At 35.8% G+C, this 27677-nt stretch overlaps 1 protein-coding gene and 1 pseudogene across 1 annotated transcript in view; both read right to left on the reverse strand.

Moving 5' to 3' along the window:
* RELN (reelin) overlaps positions 1 to 27677 on the reverse strand; it is a 561009-nt gene that overhangs the window by 395449 nt on the left and 137883 nt on the right. The window contains exon 3 of the mRNA XM_060195660.1: positions 3723 to 3858. Within this exon, the coding sequence (XP_060051643.1) occupies positions 3723 to 3858 (136 nt within the window). The remainder of the gene's footprint in view (positions 1 to 3722; positions 3859 to 27677) is intronic.
* LOC107523035 (ATP synthase subunit epsilon, mitochondrial-like) lies at positions 4563 to 4719 on the reverse strand (annotated as a pseudogene).

The following is a 27677-nucleotide window of genomic DNA, read 5'->3' on the forward strand; positions in this document are numbered from 1 at the left end:
TTCTCTTCCTCTTCCCCAATGCCCATCTTTTCCCTCCTGGCTGTCTTAATTCTTTCTTTCTTCTTATCTTCACCCATGGAATTTATTTTTTTATGTTTTGATAATTAAGTGCTTTTTAACAAGGCTTAGAGTCACTAAAAACTACTCAGATATAACAGTAAGGGCAATCTATATTGTCAGAAGATCCAAACATTAAGCAAATCCAGTAAATTATTATTTAAAATGTACACATTACCAGCAGGTGTTATAAAACAATTTTAGTGGTTAGCACTTTTTATACATGTGTAGCAATACAGTCAGAAAATTTAATCTCAATTCACCCTTTACTCTGTCACTCACTTGTTTATTTATAACAACAAAGGCAGCGGACAGCACAGACCATTATGTGGCTAAGTGGTTGACCACAAAAACTAGTTTATTCAGAAAATGTGCCACTTAACTCTCTCTGGGAAAATCACACACAGCTTTTATAAAATAGCTGTTTGGAATTTCATTCAAGGCTCCACAATTCTCACTATGAATTTTTATTAATGATTTAAAATAGGTGATCATTTTAAAATAAAAATATGCATAATACATTTGCTATACTAATATTATATTGCTGTGTTGGCAGCAGTATTAATTCAATTACCTGCTGTAAGAAATAATATGGATAATAAATGAAGAATATTAGCTGCCAATTTTCAGCAAATCCAAAGCTTCAACAGTTAGACAGTAAGAAATAAAATTAGTATTTCATAGCGTATATATATTAATTAATATTATACTAGTGTTATATAAAACATACAAGCATGGTTGATATTTAATTTATAAAATGTAATCCTTCCTACTATTAGAAATAAAAACTTTAATTTTCTAAGTTAGCTAGAAAAGAGAAAATGATGGTATAACTGTGTTTAAATGCCATGGATTTTTGAATTGTTTTATTTATTTATTTACTTTCTGTAAAGTTTAAAAAGAATATTGAGCTTAGCAATCTTCTTCAATTAGAATAGGTACTATTTACAATGTAATTAGAATACATACAAATTACATATAATGACTCTACAGTTCTTACCAAATTAAAATATCATAGTATGGAATAAAATTAAAAATTACAAGATTTTAATTCAGAAAAGTAAATAAATTGCTTCAGTGGTTCACATTCAATTTTCACTTTCCCTGCCTCATTCACAAACTGATAAAGAGAAAGATCAACAAAAACATACAATCCACAAACAAAATACCTACTCTAACATTCAACATTATCATGGACTAGATAAATACAATTACTTATTAAGAATGCTACAAAATGCAAACTGCTTTATCAAAATTTTATTGGGAAATATGGTGGGGGTATAGAACTTCTATTTTAGTCAGTGAAACTATTTCTAGCAAAACTGTATCTAACTACTAAGAAAGCATTATATGGGAGTAAAATTTAAAATATCACAGTCATTTCTCAGAAAGACACAGAGTTTAGTATCCCATAGATAGCAATAATATAAGCCATCTAGTATTGTTTTAAAACAGATTCAATTATAATTATTTGGGTACAGGCAATTTCTATATTGGTGACATATATCTCTTCTGCATCATACCTTTTAAAAAGCAATTCTTGTTTTAAATTAAGAAGTTATATAGAGCAAGAATTTAGCTTTCCCCTCAAATTACCAATATTCATAAAAGAAAGCATGCCAAAAGAGACAAGGATGACTGTTAAAGAAAATAATAGCTTTTAATATAATATTAATTTTATGGATCTTTTCCATGGTTTCTATGTATGAGATACTACTGCAACTGTGGAGGAATTAGAAAGAAAGAAAAACATGTTACCAGTCTAATTCAATCTCATAGAAATGGTAAAAATTAACTGCTAATAGAGAAAACGACCAGCATTATAACTGAATTATTAGCAGTCTGCGAAAATATCCATGAGTTCAGTTGTTTATGTCTTAAACATTTTTACAGAAGAGTAGGCATTTAAACAGGTCTTCAAGAATGGGCAAGATTTTAGCAGTTAGAGATGAGAGGGACAAAAAAGCATTCTGAAAGTCATGATATGTGAGAATTCCTGTCAATTTGTGCCGCTTTTTGGGGGGATGTACACTTTGAGAGAGAAGATGAAAAAACAGATTGGGAAGAGACCTCAATCCATGCCAAAGTTCGGGGTAACTAACTTTGAGTGATCAAGGTTGTTCCTTAGGAAGATTAACTGCACAACAATGTGTAGAATATACTAGAGAAGAAATGGACAGACAATGTAGGAAGGCAATAGCAATATGTCAGGAAGAGTTACAGGAATGATTAGCTTTAGGTGTGGAAATAATTCTGAAGGAGAAAGTGACAGGATTAAATGTGAATCAGCTGATTGAAATGAATCTAATGTTTATAGCCTGGGCAACTTTGGGATATGCAGAAGGAATATATGACTAATGGTGTAGGTCTTATAGGAACCTTCAACACTAAACTAACTCTGTGTTATTAGGTGAAAGGAAAGGTAGTAGTAAATCTGGTAGTACACAGGTTTTATGGGATTTTGTTGCCTGAGCAGAGGTTTATAATAGAAAACTATTCAAGATGCACATAGACAAGCTGTTCTGAATTGCCTTTAGCTATTTCAAGGGCCTATATGCTCATTTAACAAGTATTTTATGGGTGCTTATTGTGTGCCAGGAACTGTTCTCAATGGCTAGGGTTAATCAAGGAACAAAACAAGACAAAACAAAAATCTCACCTTTAAGGAACTTGTATTTATGTAGACAAAAATAGATAACAAACAGTATGGATAATTAAATAAAGTTCATCATATATTAGAAGTAAAGCCATCAAAATACTATATAGGAGGGCCAGATTTATACCTGAAACTCTGAAGCTTCAGGTTCAATTCTCAGTAGCACCATAACCTAGAACTGAGTATTGCTCTGGTTTAAAAAAAATGGTAAAAATATAATTTTAAATACTACAGGGGAAAAAGAGATGCTAAGTAGTGATTTGGAGCTATGGAAGGGTTATAATCTATACTGAGAGATGTCACATGGCATGGCTTTTGAACTATAATGCAGTTTCACCTAATGGTCCTGTTGGGACTTTGGACATCACTCACTGAATTCCTCAGTTTCCTCTTAATCAAAAATATGAGTCATTTTATTTTTAGAGTCCTTGCTTGTTTTTGACACTATGAATAATTGACAACATTACCATTTTGTCAATAAATGGCAGAAAGATAAAAACTAAATTTGTGATCCTTTTCCAAAAAAAAATTATTGAGGACTGACAAAAAGGTTCACTTGGATAGTACGCTGCTTTGCAATGGAAGCCAGGTTCAAGCCCGGTCTCCACCTCACTGAAGAAAGCTTTGGTATGATGGTCTCCTTCACTTTTTCTGCCTGTCTCTAAATAAACAAACTAACAAATCAATAACTACAAACAACAAGCAAGCCAAAATATGTATGGGATCTTATGAAAATTTTTATATTTATTTTCATATTGCTCTCTGAACAGTCATTTTATTATTGCCTTACTTTCCCCCTTCAGTTTGTAGTTTTTTTCAGCTAACATCGAAAAGCTGAACTCAACGTATAAATATACACATAGCTAAGAGAGCTTTTTTGACATAAAAATTAGTTCCTTTGATATCACATCTATTAAAATAATGTATCTTAATAATTATTCTATTAAATAACACAACCTGCAAGAGGTGTGTTTACCTTCCTTAGTAGTCACAGACACTAAGTACTTACATAAAATTCACACATCCTGTGCCAGCAGGGGGAGCAATCCAGACAAAGCTGAGGTTGGTTGTGGGCAGGTGACTCACGTGAGAGGCCACCACACTACACATAAACTGGTTGCCGAACTGGTGGTCAGACATGATCCCTAAGAAACAAAAATTAATGAAACTTGTTAGAAAGACAATCAAACAATGTCTTTCACATCATGGCACAACACGTTTTCTGGACATTTTCTTTTATATTAAGAATCATGATAATTTACTTTCCTCTAAGTGATATTATTTTCTACTTCCTATCACTAAAAGAAAATTAAAATTTAACACATTTCTAAGTATTTATCTACTATATTTGCTTTTCTGTTTTAGTTTATAACTGGTCTTTGTTTATCACTACAGACCATCAGGATCACATCTGCAAATTGAGCAAAATTAAATTCTTTAAAACTGTTTAATCTGGCGCCCCAGCTAGCAGAACCCCTGGCCTTGCTAATCTTGTGCAGGTAGATATGAAGTTGGCTTCTCACAGGTCACAGCTGTATCTGTGTCCTCGCTTTGGACCCAGGGTGAAGGTAGAGGAGTAAGAACATATTCCAGTGGAAACCACCAAAGTCTGAAATTGAGTCCCATAGGGAACTGAACCACATATTTATTGTCTAAGGAAGCTTATTCCAGGCCATCAACCAGAAAAGTGAAAATAGTGAACCATACTTCAATTTATTGTTATTGTTAATCTACAAGCAAGACAGTTTTTTTCTTTTTCTATGAAGGAAGATTGTTTTCGGTCTGCCATAACAAGTACTCTCTTGACCTTGAAAATGTAGCCTTTTAGGTTTTAGTCAGGTTATATTATTTATTGTGTTTTCACTTTAACAATTTGAATACTGCTGTCATAAGTCTTCTCAGCACCTGCTTTGATTTCTGTATTCAGAGCATCTCTCACTGCTTTTGCACATATTCTGAGAGTGTTAGATATAGCTGAGTCCAGTCCGTCACCAGTAGGCCAACATGATGTCACAAGGGTGGGCAAGTTGGGCTGAGTAGAAAGAACACTGTTTAGGTATGACCCAGGAGAAACTAAATAAAACAGTAAAGAGAGAGAGAGAAAGAGAGAGAGAGAGAGAGAGAGAGAGAAAAGACACCCAGAAACTCACATTACAACCTACAATTTTTCTTTTTAGTGATTTAAAAAATTAAAAAATAACAGGAGTACAATTCCACACTGTTCACAGCAGAAACAAAAGACCCTTCCAAAAATGGGGAGAGGATGTGAACAGGATATTCACCAAAGAAGAGATACAAAAGGCCAAAAGACATATGAAAAAATGCTCCAAGTCATTGGAGCATTGTCAGAGAAATGCAAATAAAGACAACAATGAGATACCACTTCACTCCTGTGAGAATGTCAGACATCATAATGGTCGCAACAACAAATGCTGAAGTTGTAGGGAGAGGATGTGAACAGGATATTCACCAAAGAAGAGATCTAAAATTGAGGACACCTCAACAACCACAGCAAAGGAACCCTTCTGCACTGGTAGTGGGAATGTAAATTGGTCCAATCCAGTGGAGAGCAGTCTGGAAAACCCTCAGAAGGCTAGAAGCGAACCTACCCTATGACCTTACAATTCCTCTCCTGAGGATACATCATAAGGAACCAAATACACCCATTCAAAAATATTTGTGCATACCTATGTTTATAGTAGCACAATTTGTAATAGCTAAAACCTAGAAGCAACCCAGGCATCCAACAACAGATGAGTGGCTGAGTAAGTTGTGGTCTATCTACACAAAGGAATACTACTCCGCGATTAAAAATGGTGAATTCCATCTTGGATGGAGCTTGAAGAAATCATATTAAGTGATATAAACCAGAAAAGTAAAGATGAATATGGGATGATCCCACTTACTGAAAGAAGCTGAAATAATAAAAACAGAACGGAAAGCACAAAGCAGAACTTGGACTGGATCTGGTGTATTGCACCAAAATAAAGGACCCTGGAGTCAGGTCCTGGAACATGATGGTAGAGGAGGACCAAGGTGGAGAGTTACAGGTTTATATGGAAAACCTAGAAATGTTACACATATACCAACTACTGTGTTTTATTGCCAGCTGTAAACCATTAATCCTCCCAACTAAAAAACTGGTTAAAATAGGTAAGAACTATCAACCACCAGGACTCTATTCTAACAAACGATCCTATAAGTGTAAAAGAGAAATCAAAAGCTTCTCAAAAAAAATTGAAGGAATTCACCATCAACTCTGTATTGCAAGAATTACTGAAAGGAGTCACACAGGTGAAGAAGTAAAGGAACTCTAATTCCAGATGAGGCAATATGTGGTATAATAGAAATGGTAACTCAAAAAACAGCAGCAAAGAAAGCAAATATATAAGAAAAGGGAGGGCAGAAAGGACATAGTGATATGGCTAGTGCTGGTGAATTAAGGCCAACTATCAAAGACCTAGAGAAAACAGAAACTCAGAGTCTCAACCCTTGCCTCACCTTCACTGGAAGCAGAAGGAAAAGTGTTGGGTAAAATATGTCAGAAGAGAGGAATGAAGACTGGATGACTCCACATGTAGGTAGAACTTGGGTAGCAGAGTTAGAATGTGAAAACACATGAGGAAACATGGACTGGTGGTGGTATACTGCACCAAGTCAAAGGACTCTGGGTAAGTTATGGAGTAAGAGACCTGTGGGGAGTGGGAGCCTGGGGACTTTGATGGGGAAGGGAGCAAGGGTATGTAGCAAACACCTGTTATGCAGAACTGGGAAGCCATAAATATGTATAGAAAGTGTTCTGTAATTTATTAACCCCCCCAAAAAATAATACAAAATATAGTAAAAGAGGGCTGGGTAGTAGTGTACCGGGTTAAGTGCACATAGTACAAAGCTGAAGGACCAGCACAAGGATCTTGATTAGAGCCCCCAACTCCCCACTTTGGGGGGGGTTGCTTCATAAGTGGTGAAGCAGGTCTCCAAGTGTCTATCTTTCTCTTTCCCCCATCTTCCTCTACCCTCTCAAATTTTCTCTGTTTTATCCAATTAAAAAAACGGGAAAAAATGGCTCCCAGGAGCAGTGGATTCAAAGTGTTGGCACTGAGACCCAGTGATAACCCTTGAGGCAAAAAATATACATGAAATGTTTAAACATAGGAGGTCAGTTACTACTGGATAATGGGAGGCATCACAATAAGAGGATGTCAGAAATTAAACTTGTTAATATATTTAGATTTGTGCTAGGTGATTTTGGAGAATAGGATGATCTAAGGTAGGTCAAGGATTTCCTAATTTTAATAGTGAAACTGCTGTATCCTGGAAAACCCCCAAGTGCCCTCAACTACTAGTCATAAATGACTATATTTCTCATCCTGAGAAGAACAAATCTATATTTTGACACATTATGTTTTTTTTCTCCTGCAAGCTTTTTTTTAAAGCTGCATCTTGAGAAAAAAAATCAACAACAAAGAGAGATTATAAGGTTAGAGTGGCCAAAAGGCTCCCAGGGAAATCACATAGTGCTGAAGAAGACTCATTAGCCATGAGTCAAGAATCGCCACTGTCCTCTGGTGAGGCATAAAGCAAGGATTCATTGTATGAAAAAAGACCCATCTGCAGGAGTTAATCTGGCCAAAGAAACAAACAAAAGTTTTAGCCACAAACTTGTGGAAACAGAAATGAATCAGACAAAATAAGGCTTCAAAAAGCCTTGCTTTCAAAAAACTTTCAAATATTTCCTCAAAACATTTCTTAGAAAGTGACTCAATGTCTAGGATGCATAGCACCCGACACAACTTTGCAAAGTAACTGTTTTGGTAATTACTTCACTGCTGTGGGTAACCAGGCCACAGAACAACAATTTTACAATCCAGAAATAGTCTAATTTAGCATGTCTCCACCTTGGTGGCACAGTGGCATCATCTGAAGAAACTGAATAAATAGTGGTCCCCAGAAGTTCTGAGTGACTGGTCTGGGGGATAGTATGAGTAATCAAAGTTTTGAAAGCTCACTATGCAATTCTGATGTACAGTTAAAGCATACATTAAAAATCTGTCCAAATTTCACTCACATGTAGAATATACAGAATTGAGACATATAAACTTGTTTAAAGCTCTCATATGTACAATTTTATTTACAAGAGGAAACAAAAAAAATCATCAAGAAACAACACAACAAAACTTTACAAACTTGGTCAGGGTTCTCCCTCTTGAGCTTTGGTTCTGATATCATAAAACAGCAGTTTTCAGTAGCAACAGAATACTGACCCATGATCATTAAGACATCTTTCAATTTCATAGCTCTCTGAGCACAATTTAAACACAGAAGGAAAATGGGAGAATGTCTCACAAAGGTAGACATAATGGGCAAGAGAGTCATCCAGTCTTCATTCCTCTCTTGCTGACATATTTTACCCAACACTTTTCCTTCTGCCTGCAGTGAAAATGAGGCAAGGGTGGAGACTCCGAGTTTCTGTTTTCTCTAGGTCTTTGATAGTTGGCCTTAATTCACCAGCACTAGCCATATCACTATGTCCTTTCTGCCCTCCCTTTTCCTATATATTTGCTTCCTTTGCTGCTGTTGTTTGAGTTACCATTTCTATTATACCACATATTTCTCACATACGAAATGAGAACTAAAGACATCGCAGTCAGAATCAGCTTTCAGTGTTCAATGAAACACAATTTAGTGCGTTTGACACAGTAATTCTCTTAATGAATTTTATGTTGTAAAAGACACATATCATCTAATGTATGTGATCTGAAGATCTATTATTGGGATAGCTGAGCTTTAAATTTGGTAATGGGTTTACATTTAAGGTTCTGTTTTGTCTGCTGCATGGTGATAAGAGGACACACTGACTTTTTAATGTGACTTGGAAAAGAGAAAACAGGACCTATAGTAAAAGAATTTAACCATACTGCATATATCAGGGGGATATATAGACACAAAGTAAGTATATAAAATTTTTTTGTGTTATATAGTTACAATAAAGATTCTATTTTCATCATTATAAGTACATACTGTTATACAAAATTCTCCAAGTGTTATATCATATCCAGAGAAAGAAATTATACTATTTCAAGAAACTTAATGAGAGAGAAAGCACTTGAAGAAGTATGACTTTTGGGGAGTCGACTGGTAGCAAAGTGGGTTAAGTGCACGTGGTACAAAGCGCAAGGACCAGCATAAGGATCACGGTTCAAGCCCCGGCTCCCCACCTGCAGGGGAGTCGCTTCACAGGCGGTGAAGCAGGTCTGCAGGTGTCTGTCTATCTTTCTCTTCTCCTCTCTGTCTTTCCATCCTCTCTCCATTTCTCTCTGTCCTATCTAACAATGATGACATAAATAACAATAATAATAATAACTACAACGACAATAAAAACAAGGGCAGCAAAAGGGAAAATAAATAAATATAAAATATTTAAAAAAGAAGTATGACTTTGTGGTTTGAGAGGTGGCTCAGTGTGGAACACAGGACATGCATGTATAAGTTCCTGAGTATGACTCCCCAGTACCACACATGATGAAATGATAAGCCCTCCATATAAAATCTACTAATATAATCAATAAACAAATAAAGCTTTAAAAGAAGGTATGACCTTACTCATAGAACTTTGAGAAAAGTTAAATACCTTTTGAGAAAAATATTTTTTGAGAAAAGAAAAATACCTTCCCAATTCTGAAGTTCTACAACATTGATAATTGTTTTGATTTTAGCAAACAAGATTTTTTAAGATAACATGTTGCAAATGCATTTTCCTTTTAATTACTGTACACACATATACATAAAATAGAATATCCACAGTGCAGCTGTAATTTCTATGTCAAAAATATTCAATACTGTCAACTAATAATTCAGCAAGGGAGCCAAGAATATCCAAAGAAGACAAGATAGTTTTTTCAGTGAATAGTGCTAGAAAAACTGGAGAAATCTAAGCAGAACAATGGATATGGAATCCTACCTCAAAAATTTTAATTCAATTTTGGTCCCTGATTATTAAAAAAATTCTGCTTTATATCTTAATGTTTTTCAGTCACCAAGTTACAGATGCTACCAGGATGCCAACCTGACTTCCCTGGGCAAACATACCTCACCATTGTCCTGGAACCATACCTCTCCAGAGCCCTGCCCAGGTAGGGAAAGAGAGAGTCAGGCTGGATGTATGGATCAACCTGCCAACACCCTTGTCCAGAAGAGAAGCAATTACAGAAGCTAGGCCTTCCACCTTTTGCATCCCATAATGATCCTGGGATCATGCTCCCACAGAGATAAAGAAAAGGAAAGCTTTCAATGGAGTGGCTGGGAAGCAGAACTCTCTTAGCCTATGGTCTTATTGATCATTATTAAATCAATAAAAAAATAGTAACTCAAAGTGGAGAAAAGAGTTAAACATAATGCCTGGTCTATAAAATTCCTAGAGAAAAACATAGGCAAGAAGCTCATTGATACTGGTTTTGGTAATAATTTTTTAATATCAAAGTTCACAATAATAAAACTCAACAATTGAGATTATAAACTCAAAGGCTCCTGCTAGCAAAAGAAACAATCAAAAGATGAAAAGAGGGGCCAGTTAGTGGTGCACACAGTTGAGCACATGCATTACCATGCACAAGGACCTAGGTCCAAGATCCCGTGCCCAACTATGGGGGGGGAAGCTTCACAAGTGCTGAAGCAGTGCTTCAGGTGTTTCTCTGTCTCTCTTCCTCTGTATCTCCCCATTCCCTCTCACTTTTTCTATGTGTCTAACCAAAATAAATACAAAATTAAATTAAAATTAATTTAATTTAAAAAAAACAAAAGAACACATTAAAAAATGAAATGACATCCTACAATAGGATAAGAAATGTTTTCAAAGCATATATTCAGAAAATGATTAATATTTTAAAATACATAAATAACTCAGACAACTTAATAACAAAAATTGATTTTAAAGTGAGCAGAATAAGAGAAAGTTCTTCTTTTAAATGGACATAGACAACCAACAGATACGATAAAATGTTCAGTATCATTAATCATCAGGGAAATGCAAATCAAAGCCATAAGGTGTTTCACCTTACACTTGTTAGAATGGCTGTCATCAAGAAAATAACAGGTAGTGTCTAAGGATATAGTGGAAAGGTAATCCTTACATATAGCCAATGAGAATATACATTTGTCTAATGTATATGAAAAGCAGTATGAAGATTCCTCCAGAAAGCTTAAAATATATCTACTTTATGATTCACCCACTCTATTTCTGATATGTACCCAAAACTTGGATATATATATATAATGTATATTATATAATTATATATATTATACATTATGTATATAATTATATATTATATATTATGCATATAATATTATATATTATATATTATATATTATATATTATATATTATATATTATATATTATATATTATATATTATATATTATATATTATATATTATATATTATATATTATATTATATTATATATTATATATTATATATTATATATTATATATTATATATTATATATTATATATTATATATTATATATTATATATTATATATTATATATTATATATTATATATTATATATATAATGCTTATCACAGAAATATTTACAATAGCCAAAATATGGAACCAACTGAAATGTCTACGAACAAATGAATATATAAAATACTATACATATACACCGTGAAATATTATTCTGTGTTGAGAAAGGATGTTCTTGAGTACACTATGCCAAAATAACTCAGAGTAAGGTAAGTACTGTATAATATCACTTAAGTATAGAATCTAAAAAAAAAGTTAAACTAGCTAAATCAATAAAAAGGTCATTATGAAGGAATATGGCAAGAAGGTAAGAGTGATGATGTTTAATAGCACAAGTAAGTATACATAAGGCACACAGGTCTAATTCACAATATAAGGAATATAGACAATAACATTAAAATTATTCATTATAAGTACAACTATATCTGCAATCATATCACAAAAACATAATTCTGTTAAAGTAAGCATACTGTATGCCTTAACACCTTAAACCTTAAACAATGTTATATGTCAAATTTATTATAAATCAGTATAGCTCGATATATATTTATGATATATATGTTAGGAATGCTGAACAAGAAATAAATGATATAAAAATTAAAACTCTCAGAAGTAAAAAAGTCAATGTAACTTTAAAACAATCATTATTTTAACAAAGTATAGGTACTTTAAATTAATTCATTCTAATCACTGACAATCTAATTTCAAAAACAATATGTATCTTCTTAATCAAAGTTGTGGTAAAAGATAGGAATCAATACCAAGTTCCTTTTATCCACACGATACTTCTTTAAGATTAGGCTCATGATACATTTAAGTCACCTCTATGATTCCTTTTAAGACAGTGATACACATTTCTCTGCCTTCCGGGATGTCATTTCTCTTGACAAGTCTTCAGTTATTTTAAGTTTATAACTAAACCTTGTATGAACTCCACTTTCCTTCAGGAATACTTTTCTATGCTTCTAATGTGCATACACTAGGTTTTCAGAATGGTAACTAAAATTTGGATGATTTCCATCTCTAAATTATAATATACATGTCCTCATATCAAAATATCCTACGTAGTGAAAAAAGGACACTTTAATTTTTGGCTTATCCTATATTTTATAAATTAAAGATGTGGATTATTTAAATGTATTTGTAATTTGCCAAGCTTAATGTTAATGAATAGGGATATCACCAAAGGAAAAGTACATCAAAATGACTATTTACTTTCTTTGTTAGATCAGTGCACCAAAATATTTTAACAAAGACAGACAAGAATTTATATGCTGAAAAGTAATCACAGAACTTTCTCTAAAAATTTCCTTATTGCATCCTAGCAAGTACTAACTTGATAAAAATGGGTATAAAAAAATAGCTCACAAGAAGTGTTACAAAAATTTGCATTCACTGACACACATATACTGGGAGGTACAAATTTTTAAATTGCTGCTTCAAAAGCATTTGGTTTCAGATTTAAGTATAGGGTTAAAAATATTAAAACCTTGGTCTAAGATTATAGGTGATTTAGTATTTCAAAAAAGTTATTATTAAAAATGCATTAACAGTTTGATTCCAGTGTTGAAATTCAATCATTTTACTAGTTTGAAACCTTAATTTCTTAGATTAAAGGAATATATACTCAGAACTGAAGTCTATACATTAAAAAAGCTTGAGACATTCAATTTGTTTTTCCCCTCTTATATTGATTAAATAGTTATTTATAAGGCTATAAATTTAAAGGATTACATATTAATATTATTCCTGCCATAGGGAGACCAGAGGCAACTGATGTTAGTATATAAAATAATAGTTATTTGTAAATATCATTAGATGATACAAATCAGGGTAAGGTTTTATATGGAATCTTTGGGGATTTGCTCATTTTCTTTCATGCTTCTTTTGATCCATACCATTTGATACTACATCTGTTGATCTCAACCAAATCAATGCAGCCAGTGCACCTCGACATGTTTCACTTTGGACTGTGACCAGCGATGGCAGGCCTGGGATATCAACCTTCCAGCTAAAATACTTAGGTGAGACATTTCCTATCTCATAGGACTCCTAAGTCCCAAGTTCCTGGCAGAGCTGTAGAACCTAGATATAGACCAGGGCCCATGAGATAGAGTAAATGTGCACATGCATCCACAAATTAGGAGAAAATATATACCTTAAAGTAAAAAGACACCATGTAGTACTTAATCAAATAGTTTCTACTTAGACCTAGATACCCTAGTCACCTACTTCATATTTCACTTCCTTCAATCACTCTAAGCCTAGAGCCCTGTCAGATTAAGGAAGGATTACAAAAGCTGGTAAGGGCAAGAGACCAGCATACTTTAATGATGGCCCTTTTGGTCACTGCCAGGCCACCCTATCATCTGGGGCCCTAGTCAGGGAATCCTGGGATTCCCACACAAATATGATGGGTCTAGACCTCTAACAGATCCCTCTCTCCACTGTCACTGGTCATCTCTATCAGGAACAACATCACAAAACCTCTTGTGGGCCTCTACAGAACCTTGCCCTCAATGGAGAACAACAATGGTAAAAACCGCCCCACCATCAGAAGGGAGGCTAGGTCAATATACTCTGCCACTCAAGAAAGACTGGTCCTGAAATGAATGCATCCTAGAGATGACCATGGAATGCAAGTTTAGACTGATGGGGATGCAGAGGTTGCACAGGGTCCTGTGCTAAATATGGATAGACATGGTTCCTAGGTCAGATGGATTAGGTTTACAGTTTGCGGTATTTATATATTTTCCCCATATTTTGGAGCTACTCTCTGCCCTGATCCAGCTTTGTAGTCCTATTTACAACTCTCACACCTTCTTCCTAGACTAGTTTCAGCCCATCTGCCTGTTAGTTATCCAGCTTGGGCAAAAATTAATAAAGTTATGGACCCATAGGAATACACCTAAAATACATTCCCAAGCTTTTTCAAACATGAAGGCCCCAAATCTCATCTGCTATATTCTTACCTTTAGGTTCCTGCTTATTAAACAATTTGTTCTGCTTTATATATCAATGCTTTCTAACCACCAAGTTGCATATGCTACCATGGCACCAGCCTGACTTTCTGGGCAGACTACCTCACCAATGAGTCCTGAACCCCAGTTCACCAGAGCCTTACCTCACTAGGCAAAGATAGAAACAAGCTGGGGGTATGAATCAACTTGTCAATGCTCATGTCCAGCAGAGAAGGAATTACACAATCCAGACATCCCACCTTTTACATTCCATAAATACATTTGGTCCATATTCCCAGAGGGATAAAGAATAGGTAAGCTTCCAATGGAAGGGATGGGATCTGAAACTCTGGTGGTGGGAATTATGTGGAATTGTACGCCTTTTATCCCACAATCTTATCAATTATTATTGAATCACTAATAAAATAAAAAATAATATTAAAACCTCTTTTAAAATTATTCTGGAATTGTGTAGTTATGGGCATAAGTTGAAAAAAATGTATGAGGATCCATGCTATTTGAACTTCTCCTATAATTTATATAAAAATAACTTATTCCAAATCAATGTTACACTTTCCTACCTCATCAAAATCACAAACATGAAAAATTTCACTGTGAGTCTCTCTATTCTTGTCCCACACTACTACTAGCTAAATGCCTTATCTGTATCAGATGTTTTACCCATTATTATGGTCTTGGTATCCAAGAAGTAATAAAGGAGAAAGGCTGAGAGCACAGACCCTGGGAGAAGTTTGCCAGTGTTCAGAATCTTGCTAATTCTGCCAATTTCTCAATGACACTGTTTTTATGTTATTCAGTTGTAGAGATTGCTGGTCAATGGATAGTTTCAGTTGTGCAAGAGGAACAAGTTCTAGAGTTTTTCTTTAAAACATTATGCACTTGTAATTTAAGTAGATGTCCTTTAATTGTCCTTATTACAATAAATGGGTAAAAGGAGAACCAGTAAGATAGCTCTTCTAATAGTGAGTCAGCTTTGCATTGTGCAGGGCCTACGTTTGAGCCTTGTCTCCACTGCTCTGGAGAAAACTTCAAAGCAATGGTATCCTCCCCCTCTGTATTTATGTCTCAGAATGATGAGAACCTGATGACAACAAAGATAAATAATAAAATTTAAGAGAAAACAAAACTAAGTGACTGATACTTTGTTGGAATTAACTCCAAGTGTTAGAAGTTGTCTCTGTCTGGTACTTTCAAGCCTATTTCTCCTTTTTTTTTTTTTTAATCACTGTCAAAGGCATGCCTAGTTGGCTTATGTAAAAAATTTTATGCAATCTCATAATTACTATAGAGTACACTGTTTCAGACTTCTGTCTACATTGTTATTCAAGCAAAAATGAAGAAAAAAAGATTTTAAAAATAAGAAGAATCTGGGGTCAGGTGTTAGTGCAGCAGGTTAAGTACAAATGGCACCAAGAGCAAGGACAGGCATATGGATCTTGGTTCGAGCCCCCGGCTCCCCACCTGCAGGGGAGTCACTTCACAGGTGGTTAAGCAGGTCTGCAGGTATCTATCTTTCTCTCCCCCTCTCTGTCTTCCCCTCCTCTCTCCATTTCTCTCTGTCCTATCCAACAACAATGACACCAATGACAAGAATAATAATAACCACAATGATAAAAAAACAACAAACGCAACAAAAGGGGGGGTGGGAAAGCCTCCAGAAGTAGTGTATTCATAGTGCAGGCACCGACCCCTAGCAATAAGTCTGGAGGAAAAAAATTGAAAAAGAAAAAAATAAAAATCCTAGATAGAATAACTGCTAACATGTTCTGAATGTTTAATAATCTAGACAAAGATCTGAGTGTTTTACAAAGATTACCTTACCTATTCATAAAAATATCACTAAGTATTGTTATTATTATTCCCACTTCACAGTTAAGAAAACTGAAATTTAAAGAAAGTCCCTGGGAATGGATGGTGGTGCACCTGGTTAAGCACACATGTTACAATGCACAGGACCCAGGTCAGAGCCCCCAGTATCCACCTGCAGGGGGAAAGCTTTGCAAGTGGTGGAGCAGTGTTGCAGGCATCTCTCTGTCTACCTCCCCTTTCTTTCCCTCACAATTTCTGGCTGTCCCTAACCAATAAATAAAGATAATAAAACAATGAGAAAAAAAGAAGTTAAGTCACTAGAGGAATGTATAGTTACTTGAGATCCAGCCCTGAAACATTTTGAGGGGCAGTCTTAAGCAAGGTTACTTAAAGTATATCTCTTAATTTAATATCATTATAATATGATAATGTAGATAAAAATAAGATCTACTGAAGAAGATTGTAGGGGGTTTTAAGTAAGATAATTTCTGTTGTAAGAAAGGGAAACATAGGACAAAACAGGCTAGCTGTGATGTATTGCAGCAGAACTAAGGATGCAAGAGAGACCAGTGGAGGAATAGTTCACTCAGTTAGTGGTAGAAGTGATACAAGATTACCTATTACAAGAAGACAAGAAACTCCATGAAGGTCCTGGAGCATGATGGAGGAGGACCTAGGTTGGGAGTACAAGTGTTTCGCAGAAAACTGAGAAATTTTACACATGTTCCAACAACTGTATTTTCTGTAAATCATTAATCCACCTAATAATAAAAAAGAAACTCTACTCATGTGATTACTGTCTTGTAAATTGTTTCTCCAAGAAAGTAATAAAAAAGAACATACAAAAATAATCCCTGTTGTAAAAGTTAAATACTAAATTGAATGTAAAATAAGAGAGTCCTTTTTAAAGGTTGATATTTTATTTTCAGAATTAGAGAATATGTCTTAGTCCTTCCTTACTTACTACACTCATAAGAAAATACTCTTTAAAGTAAGCAACAGATTGCCCAGCTGCATGAAACCAGGGCAAAGCTACTAACAAAGGGTAACCTTTGGCTAACTCCTGAAAGCCTCTGCATATAAATCAGGATCTGATTATCTTACTGTATTTCCAGATTGACTGGCCTAATGTAAAAAAAGTCTCTAGCAAGGCTATCTTTAAGTAACTAAAGACCTATAACATATAGATATTGTTACAGGTTAACTGTTTTATCATATATTTTGTCATTGTTAAAATTAATAATCTTATAGTCTTTTTTATGAATTCAAATATTGTTAAACTATAATGAATGATGAGATATTTATAGTAATAAGAGTCCCTGGGAAAACAGAATATCAATGACTTTTCTTGTTAATTATCTCAGTCAAAGCAACACTGTCTTAGACTTGATCAATTAACAAGTCCTCTAATGTTATCTCATATTTTTTTAATTGTCTCCTCCTTTTGGTCTACCATTTTCACTGTGGCATTATGTTGAGGTTTCATTATTATTTTCTGTGACCACTCTAATAATTTCCTGATTGTTCTGTTTGAGTTCATTTTTGTCTCCTCATCATAATTTTCACTAAAGGCAACTTTCTAAAATGTAAACTTTATCTTTTTATTCCATTTGTTTAAATCCTTTAGTAGCAATTCATCCTTATAGAAAGTAGGCCTAAGTTCCTTGACATGGAATTTTCTCTCCTTTATATATATTGATTTGAATTCATTTATAATGATCCTTATTCAGATTTCATATGGCTTCAAAACCAAACTGCAAGTGGTTGTATGGACGCATCTCTATATTTGTTCTTATTCTTTCTGTTCAGAACAAGGGTCAGCAAACTATGTCCCACAGGTTATAACAGGACCATCACTATTTTATTGCACACTGAATTAAGAATGGACTCATACATTAAAACATTGTAAAGTAAAAAGAATATGCAATAGTCACCTATCATTTTGACCTAAAAATCTAACAAATTTATTATTTGATCATTTACAGAAAAAAATTCTGATTTTTATATTATCACAGCCTTACTCTTTACTTAATACACATACAAGATGACATATCATATCTTACTCAAAATTTTTCCTGTACAACTCCTTCTTGTATTTACCCATTAAATATACTTCCATCATATCCAGAGAAAAGTATATATTGCATCACAGAGAATTGCTTGTCTACTGCATTAGACTATTAGTTATATATTATTGATTTATCTACCCACAAAATCTATCATAGACACATAATAAATGTTTACAGTGTGATTTGCTGATGAACATACATTGTAACTGGCATTCTATGGTATCATAACAATTTAAATGGCATGAGCTCTCCATGGTACTGAACAGACAAGCTATAGCACCTCCCTATGCTATACAGATACTTATCCCGTGTTTCTAAATTGCTTTACCGGTCTCTGTCAAGTATGACTTTATGACTTTTCCCCCACTTTGTAGTCTATTTCCTAAAAGAGACTAACAAACTCTTCTTCAATTATTTTCTGTCTCAAATTACTGAACAGCGTTTTGGTCAAAGCTTTTATTGCTCATCAAATAGCCATATGCTATTCTACACTTTCAGTAACCATAGTTTAAAGGGGTCATGGAAATAAGCTGTAGCAATGGAATATAAGCTGAAATGTAAGCATACTATTTCCTGGTTGAAGTATAGACTACAGTATATTTGTCATTTTAATTTCCTTTATTCTCTTGCCTTATAGTCAATGAAAGCATCACTACATAACAGAAATACCTTAGATTACTGACAACTACCCTGAAGTTCAAACTCGTATCAGACTGTTTTATTATGCTGGAAATTGGAAGATAATTTGTTAGCACAGCAAAAATGAATTTCCCTAATTAACATATACCTTTAATGTGACCCTTATAGCTAATCTATCTATATCTCCATTACAAGAATATGTTTCTTGAGAGAGGTTACTTAGAATTACTGATTTAAATGGTATCATTCAATAAGTGTTTGCTAAGTGAATAGCAAATATTTGGGTCTGCCTTACTGATATTTCCATTTTCAAGACAAGCAATCTTTAACAGCAGTCAAAAGAAAAATATGATGAGTGTCAGTTGTATAACAGTGTCAAAAGTAAAGACTCTAAAAATCAAGTCATCTGGGCTCATATCACAGTCCTGCCATATATAAACAGTGTCCTTGGTAAATTCTATGAAAGTTCTCTATATCTTAATTTTACACTTATGAAATAAAAAAAAACACTATTTATTGCATTAGGTTGCACAATTTATGCATATAAAGTATTTAGAACAATATCTGGCACATAATAAATACTATATAAAATGACTGTTAAGAAGTAGTTTAAAACATAAGTTTCAGGAGCCATAAATTTCTCTCTATTGCATAAGACATAAACTTACAAAGTCAATGATTTTAGTTAATAATGGCACTTTATTCACTACTTCAAATCTTTGCTTCCTTAAAAGCTTATTAATAGTTAAGTAGTATTCCATTATGTATATATACCACAACTTTCTTAGCCTCTCATCTGTTGTTAGACATCTGGGCTGCTTCCATGTTTTGGCTATTACAAATTGTGCTGCTATGAACATACGTATACATACATCTTTTTGGATGAGTGTGTTTGACTCCTTAAAATAGCCCGAGGAGAGGAATTACTGGATCAAAAGGAAGGCCCATTTATAACCTTGTGGGGATTCTACAGACTGCTCTCCACAGGGGTTGGACCAATTTACCTTCCCACCAGCAGTGCAGAAGGGCTCCTTTACCCCCATAATCTCTCTCCAGTATTTGTTGTTGCTACTTTATCTGATGTGTGACATTATCACAGGAATGAAGTGATATCTAGTTGTCTTTATTTGTATTGCTCTGACAATCATTGACTTGGAGCAATTTTTCATGTCTTTTGGCCTTCTGTATCTCTTCCTTGGTGAATATTCTGTTCATATACTCTCCCTATTTTTTGAATGGTGTCATTTGCTTTTTGTTTGTTTTTTTGTTTTGTGTTTACTAAGCTTGGTGAGCTCTTTATATATGTTCGTTATTAATCCTTTGTCTAATGTATGGCATGTAAAGATCTCCTCTCATTCTGTAAGGAAGATATCTCTTTGTTTGGTTGATGGTTTCTTTTGTTGTGCAGAAGCTTTTCAATTTTATGTAATGTCATTGGTTTAGTCTTCCTTGTAATTGGATCTGTATCATAAAATATTCCTATGAAATTTCAATGGAAAAGAGTTCTGCCAATATTTTCCTCGAAGTATTTGATAGTTTCTGGTCTAACATCTAAGTCCTTGATCTGTTTGGAGTTTACTTTTGTTTATGGTGAGAAGTAATGGCTCAATTTCATTCTTCTGCACATTTCAACCCAATTTTGCCAATACCATCTATTGAAAGGACTCTCTTTTTTCCAGTTAATAGTTTGGGCCCCCTTGCCAAAAAGTAGATGTCCTTAGGTGTGGGGGATTATTTCTGGGATTTCAACTATGTTCCACTGGTCTGTCTGTCTACCACTCACCACCTACATCAGGAACACCAGCATAAGCCCTCTTTGGAGCCTCTACAGGACCTTGCCCTCACCATAGAGCAGCAATGGTAGTGGCTGCCCAGTCTCAGAAGGAAGACTGGGTCATCCTACTCTGTCTGAAATTACTGCAGCCTAAAATGCTCCTAGTTGTGACCATGGACCACAAGCTTAGACTGACAGGGACTCAGAGATTACACAGGCTCCTGTGCTAAATATGAATATATGTGGGTCCTAGGTGAGGTCAGTGGGGTTAACAGTTAATGGTATTTATATACTTCCCTCCTATTTGAGAACTACTTCCTTTCCTAATCCAGCTTTTTAGTACTATTCTCAACTCTGACATCTTCCCAGACAATACTTTTAGTCCATCTGCATGTTAAATATTGGGCTTAGGCAAGAATTACTAAAGTCATGGGCCACATGGAACATACCTAAAATAGACTTCCTAACTTCTTCCCACACGAAGACCCCCTAGTTTTCTCTGTTCCTCCTACCTATGGGTTTTTATTTATTGAACAATTTGGTCTATATCTTACCACCTTTCACCCACCAACTTGCAAACACTACTATAACATTGTCCTGACATCTTCAGACAGATAACATCACCAATGTGTCCTGGAACCTCACCTCTCCAGAGCCCTACCCCACTAGGGAAAGATAGAAATAGACTGGAGGCCCAACAACAAAAGTCCTGGACCAGATGGCTTCACAAACGAATTCTACAAAATTTTCAGTTAATACCCATACTTCTTAAACTATTCCATAAGATTGAAGAAACAGGAATACTCCCTTCCACCTTCTATGAAGACAACATCACCCTGATACCAAAAGCTGATAGGGACAGAACAAAAAAGGAAAACTACTGACCAATATCTCTGATGAACATTGATGCCAAAATATTAAACAAGATCTTCGCCAACCGGATACAGCAACATATCAGAAAGATTGTTCATCACGACCAAGTGGGATTCATCCCAGTAATGAAAGGCTGGTTCAACATCATAAATCAATCAATGTCATTCACCACATCAATAAAAGCAAAGCCAAAAACCACATGATTATCTCAATAGATGCAGAGAAAGCCTTTGACAAAATCCAACACCCATTCATGCTCAAAACTCTACAAAAAATGGGAATAGATGGGAAATTCCTCAAGACAGTGGAGTCTATATATAGCAAACCTACAGCCAACATCATACTCAATGGACAGAAGCTGAAAGCATTCCCCCTCTGATCGGGGACTAGACAGGGCTGTCCACTGTCACCGTTACTATTCAACATAGTATTGGAAGTTCTTGCCACAGCAATCAGGCAAGAGAAAGGAATCAAAGGAATACAGATTGGAAGGGAAGAAGTCAAGCTCTCACTATTTGCAGATGATATGATAGTATACATAGAAAAACCTAAAGAATCCAGCAGAAAATTACTGGAAGTTACTAGGCAATATAGCAAGGTATCAGGCTACAAAATCAATGTACAAAAATCAGTGGCATTTCTTTATGCAAACACTAAATCTGAAGAAGAAGACATCCAGAAATCACCCCCATTCACTGTTTCAGCAAATTCCATCAAATACCTAGGAATAAAGTTGACCAAAGAAATGAAAGACTTGTATGCTGAAAACTATGAGTTGCTACTCAAGGAAATAGAAACTAATATCAAGAAATGGAAAGATATCCCATGCTCATGGATTGGAAGAATAAATATCATCAAAATGAATATTCTCCACAGAGCCATATATAAATTTAATTCAATACCCATCAAAGTTCCACCAAGCTTCTTTAAGAGAATAGAACAAACACTACATTCATTTATCTGGAACCTGAAAACACCTCGAATTGCCAAAACCATCTTGAAGAAAAGAAACAGAAATGGAGGCATCACACTCCCAGACCTTAAACTATATTATAAAGCCATCATCATCAAAACAGCATGGTACTGGAACAAAAATAGGCACACAGACCAGTGGAACAGAACTGAAAGCCCAGAAATAAATCCCCACACATATGGGCATCTAATCTTTGATAAGGGGCCCACAGGATTAAATGGAAAAAAAGGCTCTCTTCAATAAATGGTGCTGGGAAAACTGGGTTGTAACATGCAGAAGAATGAAATTGAACCACTTTATCTCACCAGAAACAAAAATCAACTCCAAATAGATCAAAGACATAGATGTCAGACCAGAAACAATCAAATACTTAGAGGAAAACATTGGTAAAACACTTTCCCACATACACCTAAAGGACATCTTTGATGAATTAAACCCAATTGCAAGGAAGACTAACGCAGAAACAAACCAATGGGACCATATCAAATTGAAAAGCTTCTGCACATCCAAAGAAAGTATTAAACAGAGAGACGCCTCACAGAATGGGAGAAGATCTTCACATGCCAGACATCAGACAAGAAACTAATCACCAAAATATATAAAGAGCTCAACAAACTTAGCATCAAAAAAGCAAATGACCCCATCCAAAAATGGGCAGAGGATATGAACAAAACATTCACTACAGGGGAGATCCAAAAGGCTAACAAACATATGAAAAACTGCTCTAGGTCACTGATTGTCAGAGAAATGCAAAGTAAGACAACACTAAGATACCACCTCACTCCTGTAAGAATGGCATACATCAAAAAGGACAGCAGCAACAAATGCTGGAGAGGATGTGGGGACAGAGGAACCCTTTTACATTGCTGGTGGGAATGTAAATTGGTACAGCCTCTGTGGAGAGCAGTCTGGAAAACTCTCAAAAGGCTAGACATGGACCTTCTATATGATCCAGTAATTCCTCTCCTGGGATTATACCCCAAGGACTCCATAACACCCAACCAAAAATAGGTGTGTACTCCTATGTTCATAGCAGCACAATTCATAATAGCTAAAACCTGGAAGCAACCCAGGTACCCAACAACAGATGAGTGGCTGAGAATGCTGTGGTATATAGACACAATGGAATACTATGCAGCTATCAAGAACAATGAACCCACCTTCTCTGACCCATCTTGGACAGAGCTAGAAGGAATTATGTTAAGTGAACTAAGTCAGAAAGATAAAGATGAGTATGGGATGATCCCACTCATCAACAGAAGTTGACTAAGAAGATATGAAAGGGAAACTAAAAGCAGGACCTTATCAAATTGTAAGTAGGGCACCAAAGTAAAAACCCTGTGGTGAGGGGTAGACATGCAGCTTCCTGGGACAGTGGGGGGTGGGAATGGGTGGGAGGGATGGGTCACAGTCTTTTGGTGGTGGGAATGGTGTTTATGTACACTCCTAGCAAAATGTAGACATATAAATCAGTAGTTAATTAATATGAGAGGGGGAAAATCAATTGTATGTCTCAAAGTTTTTCAAAACACAAACTGAATCTTTTTAATATATAGGCTGTGTATTTGATATGCGGACTCTCTCAAAAGCCTAGACCAAGTAGATTAGAAGCATCCAATAGCACAGCTATATACAAGATACTGGGTACTGTACAGCAAACCATAACAAAAGGACTTTTCAAAGTTAACCCAATTACCAAATAATGTGATGATAACATTAACTATCGATTGTCTTTTTGAACCCTAAGACAGCAGGAACCTCACATCTCCACTATAGAGTCCCTACTTCCCCCAGCCCTGGAACCCTTGGATAGGGCCCACTTTCCCATATGCGTCTCCCAATCCATACCAAATAATATTGCATCCGCCGATCACAACCTAACCAACGCAACGATTGCCACCTCAACATGCTTCACCTCAGACTGTGTCCAGAGACTTCACGTGTGGAATGACAACCCTTCAGCTTCATTACTCAGGTGAGACCTTTCCTTTTATAGTACACTCTAATTTCATCTCAGGTGGTTCACTTTCTAACAAAGTCCCATAACCTAGATATACACCAGTCTCTGTGAGAGAGAGAGCTTATGTTCACACGTATCCATAAACTACTGCAAAATATATACCTGAAAGCAGAAGTACACTAGAGTTTGCAGTGAGTACCCCCTAACACTTCCTCTCCACTATTCCAACCTTTGGGCCCATGACTGCTCAACAATTTGTTTGGCCTCGTATGTTAACTCTCTTTTCAATCACCAGGTTCCAGATGCCACCAGGATGCTGGCTAGGCTTCCCTGGATTGAAGACCCCACCAATGTGTCCTGGAGCTCAGCCTCCCCAGAGACCCACCCTACTAGGGAAAGAGAGAGGCAGACTGGGAGTATGGACCAACCAGTCAACGCCCATGTTCAGCAGAGAAGCAATTACAGCAATTATTCTGCTTCTACCTTCTGCAACCCTCAATGACCCTGGGTCCATGCTCCCAGAGGGATAGAGAATGGGAAAGCTATCAGGGGAGGGGGTGGGTTATGGAGATTGGGTGGTGGGAACTGTGTGGAGTTGTACCCCTCCTACAACTATGGTTTTGTTAATTAATCCTTTCTTAAATAAAAAAATTAATAAAAAAAGAAAAAGAAATAGACTGGAGGTATAGAGCAACCTGCCAATGTCCATGTCCAGAGGAGAAGCATCTTCTTCACCCCATAAGGAATTTTGGTCTATACTACTAGAGAGAAATAAAGAATAGGAATCTTTTAATGAAGGAGATGGAACATGAAACTCTGGTGGTGGGAACTGTGTGGAACTGTACTCCTGTTATCATATAATCTTGGTAATCACTATTAAATCACTAATAAAAAAGAAATACAAATTGTTAGGCTCCAAAAACCTTATTAATCAATTAATTAATATCAGTACAAAATGCCCAAAATTCTAGTTTAAACATGTATAATATTATAATTATTTCAATAAAAGTATTTAATCATAAAGCAGGTTGTCTTCTGATAAAAACAATTCTACTGGATTAGGAACCCACCTTATTCTGGTATGACTTCATCTTTAATTAAATAGTTATATTTACAATAACCCTATTTCCAAAAAACTTCACCTAGCATGACACTAAAGGATAGCTTCAACCTATCATGTGTTTTAAGAGATAAAGTGCAACACGAGAAGCAACAGTGTTCTTATTTAGAGAAATGTATTGTGAATAGAAAACAGAAACTCTATTTTGTTTTTTAGTGTTAGACAGAAAGGCTATATTTTATCAAATTGCTATCAAATCATAATAATTAAAACTATTGTTAGATGCTGATAAAAATTTTTCCTAAAATATAAATAACCATATAATACAGTGGGAAGTGGGATGGGAGGACTTAGAAGATTCGGCAGAAAGTGGGGGTGAGAGATAAAATTCATAACAGCATGTACTGAATTTTTAGAAACAGAAAAGTTCTAGAGTTGCAATTAGGAATTGCATGCAGGCATCAATATGACATTTGAAATTCATCATAACTTTAAAGAGAGATAGCCTATTTCCACACATAACATCTAAGTGAAAACAGTTACAGTGTATTAAATTTGTCATTAAAGATCTTGGGGCCGGGTGGTGGTGCACCTGGTTGAACACACATGTTACAGTGTGTAAGGACCCAGGTTCAAGTCCCTGTCCCCACCTGCAGGGAGAAGCTTCATGAGTGGTGAAGTAGGGCTGCAGGTGTCTCTCTGTCTCCCTCCCTCTCTATCCTCCTTCCTCTCAATATCTGGCTGTCTCTATCCAATAAATAAATAAAGATAATAAAAATTTTTTTAATCTTTAAGTAGGTAACCATTATGCCCAGTAAAACAGTAAAAATGATCCTGATTTATTTGCCAACTCAACTAACTACATTGTTCTGCATCGATCCAAAATATATTATAGGTATGAGAAAGGCAGCATTTAACTTATATTATAAAGTATGAGTCCTTTGGAGTGACTGAGGGGCATGTAATAAGAGATAGGTGAGGAGGGTATCCAGGTCTAAGTAGAAAGTATTTCATTAGGTACTTTTTGGTGTATTTTTAGGTCAATCTACTTGCTTGCTGCATTTTTTTATTTATAAAAAGGAAACACTGACAAAACCACAACTCCACACAATTACCACCAACAGAACTTCATATCCCATCCCCTCCCTTGATAGCTTTCCTATTCTTTAACCCTCTGGGAGACTGGACCCAAAGTCATTGTGGGATGCAGAATGTGGAAGGTCTGGCTTCTATGAGCTCCAATTCCCCAGAACCCTGACCCACTAGGGAAAGAGAGAGGCAGGCTGGGAGTATGGATCGACCTGTCAATGCCCATGCTCAGTGGGGAAGCAATTACAGAAGCTTGCTGCATTTTTTTTAACTCACTGAAAACTATTATGCACTTTGCTTTAAGGTATATGTTTTCCCCTAACTTATGGATACATGTACACATGCCCTATCACATGGGCCCTGGTCTACATCTAGGCTTTGAGATTTGTTAAGAAGTGCACCACCCAAAATGGAATTAAGGAGTCTTATGAGCTAGGAAAGTTCCCACCAGAGAAATAAAGCTGAAGCGTTGACATTCCATGCCTGATATCTCTGGACATAGTCTGAAATGAAACATGTGAGGTGGCACTAGCACTGATTGCATTGGGATCAGCAGATGCAGGAATGTTCCTAGCCACAGAATCCAAGTTCAGACCTACAGGGATGCAGAGGTTACTGGGCTCCTGTGCTAACTATGGGCCCCAGATCAGACTGATGGGGTTTACAGTTAACAATATTTATATACTTTTCCCATATTTGGGAGCTACTCTATTCCCTGACCCAGCTTTCTAGTCCTTTTTCCATCTATGATACCATTTCCTCAGACAATAACTTGGGTCCACCTGCATATTAGATGTCAGGCTCAGGCAAAAATTAGTAAAGTCATGGGCCCCTTGGAATATACCTAAAATAGACCTACTAGCTTTTTCCAAAATATAGACTCCCCAATCTTCATCTGCAATATTCATGCCTTTAGGTTCATTTTGTTCTGCTTTATATCTTAACTCTTTTCAGCCACCAGGTTCCAGATTCTACCATAATGCCAGCTTCACTTCCCTGGGAAGACTACGCCGCCACCAGTGTGTCCTAGAGCTTCACCTCCCCAGACCCTTGTCCCACTAGGGAAAGAGACAAGCTGAGAGTATGGATTGACCTGACAATGCCCATGTTCAGAGGAGAAGCAATTACAGAAGCCAGACCTTCCACCTTCTGAACTCCATAAGGATCCTGGATCCATACTCCCAGAGGGATAAAGAACAGAAAAGCTTTCAAGGGAG

Source organism: Erinaceus europaeus, chromosome 8, assembly GCF_950295315.1.
Source record: "Erinaceus europaeus chromosome 8, mEriEur2.1, whole genome shotgun sequence".
Classification (NCBI taxonomy): Eukaryota; Metazoa; Chordata; class Mammalia; order Eulipotyphla; family Erinaceidae; genus Erinaceus; species Erinaceus europaeus.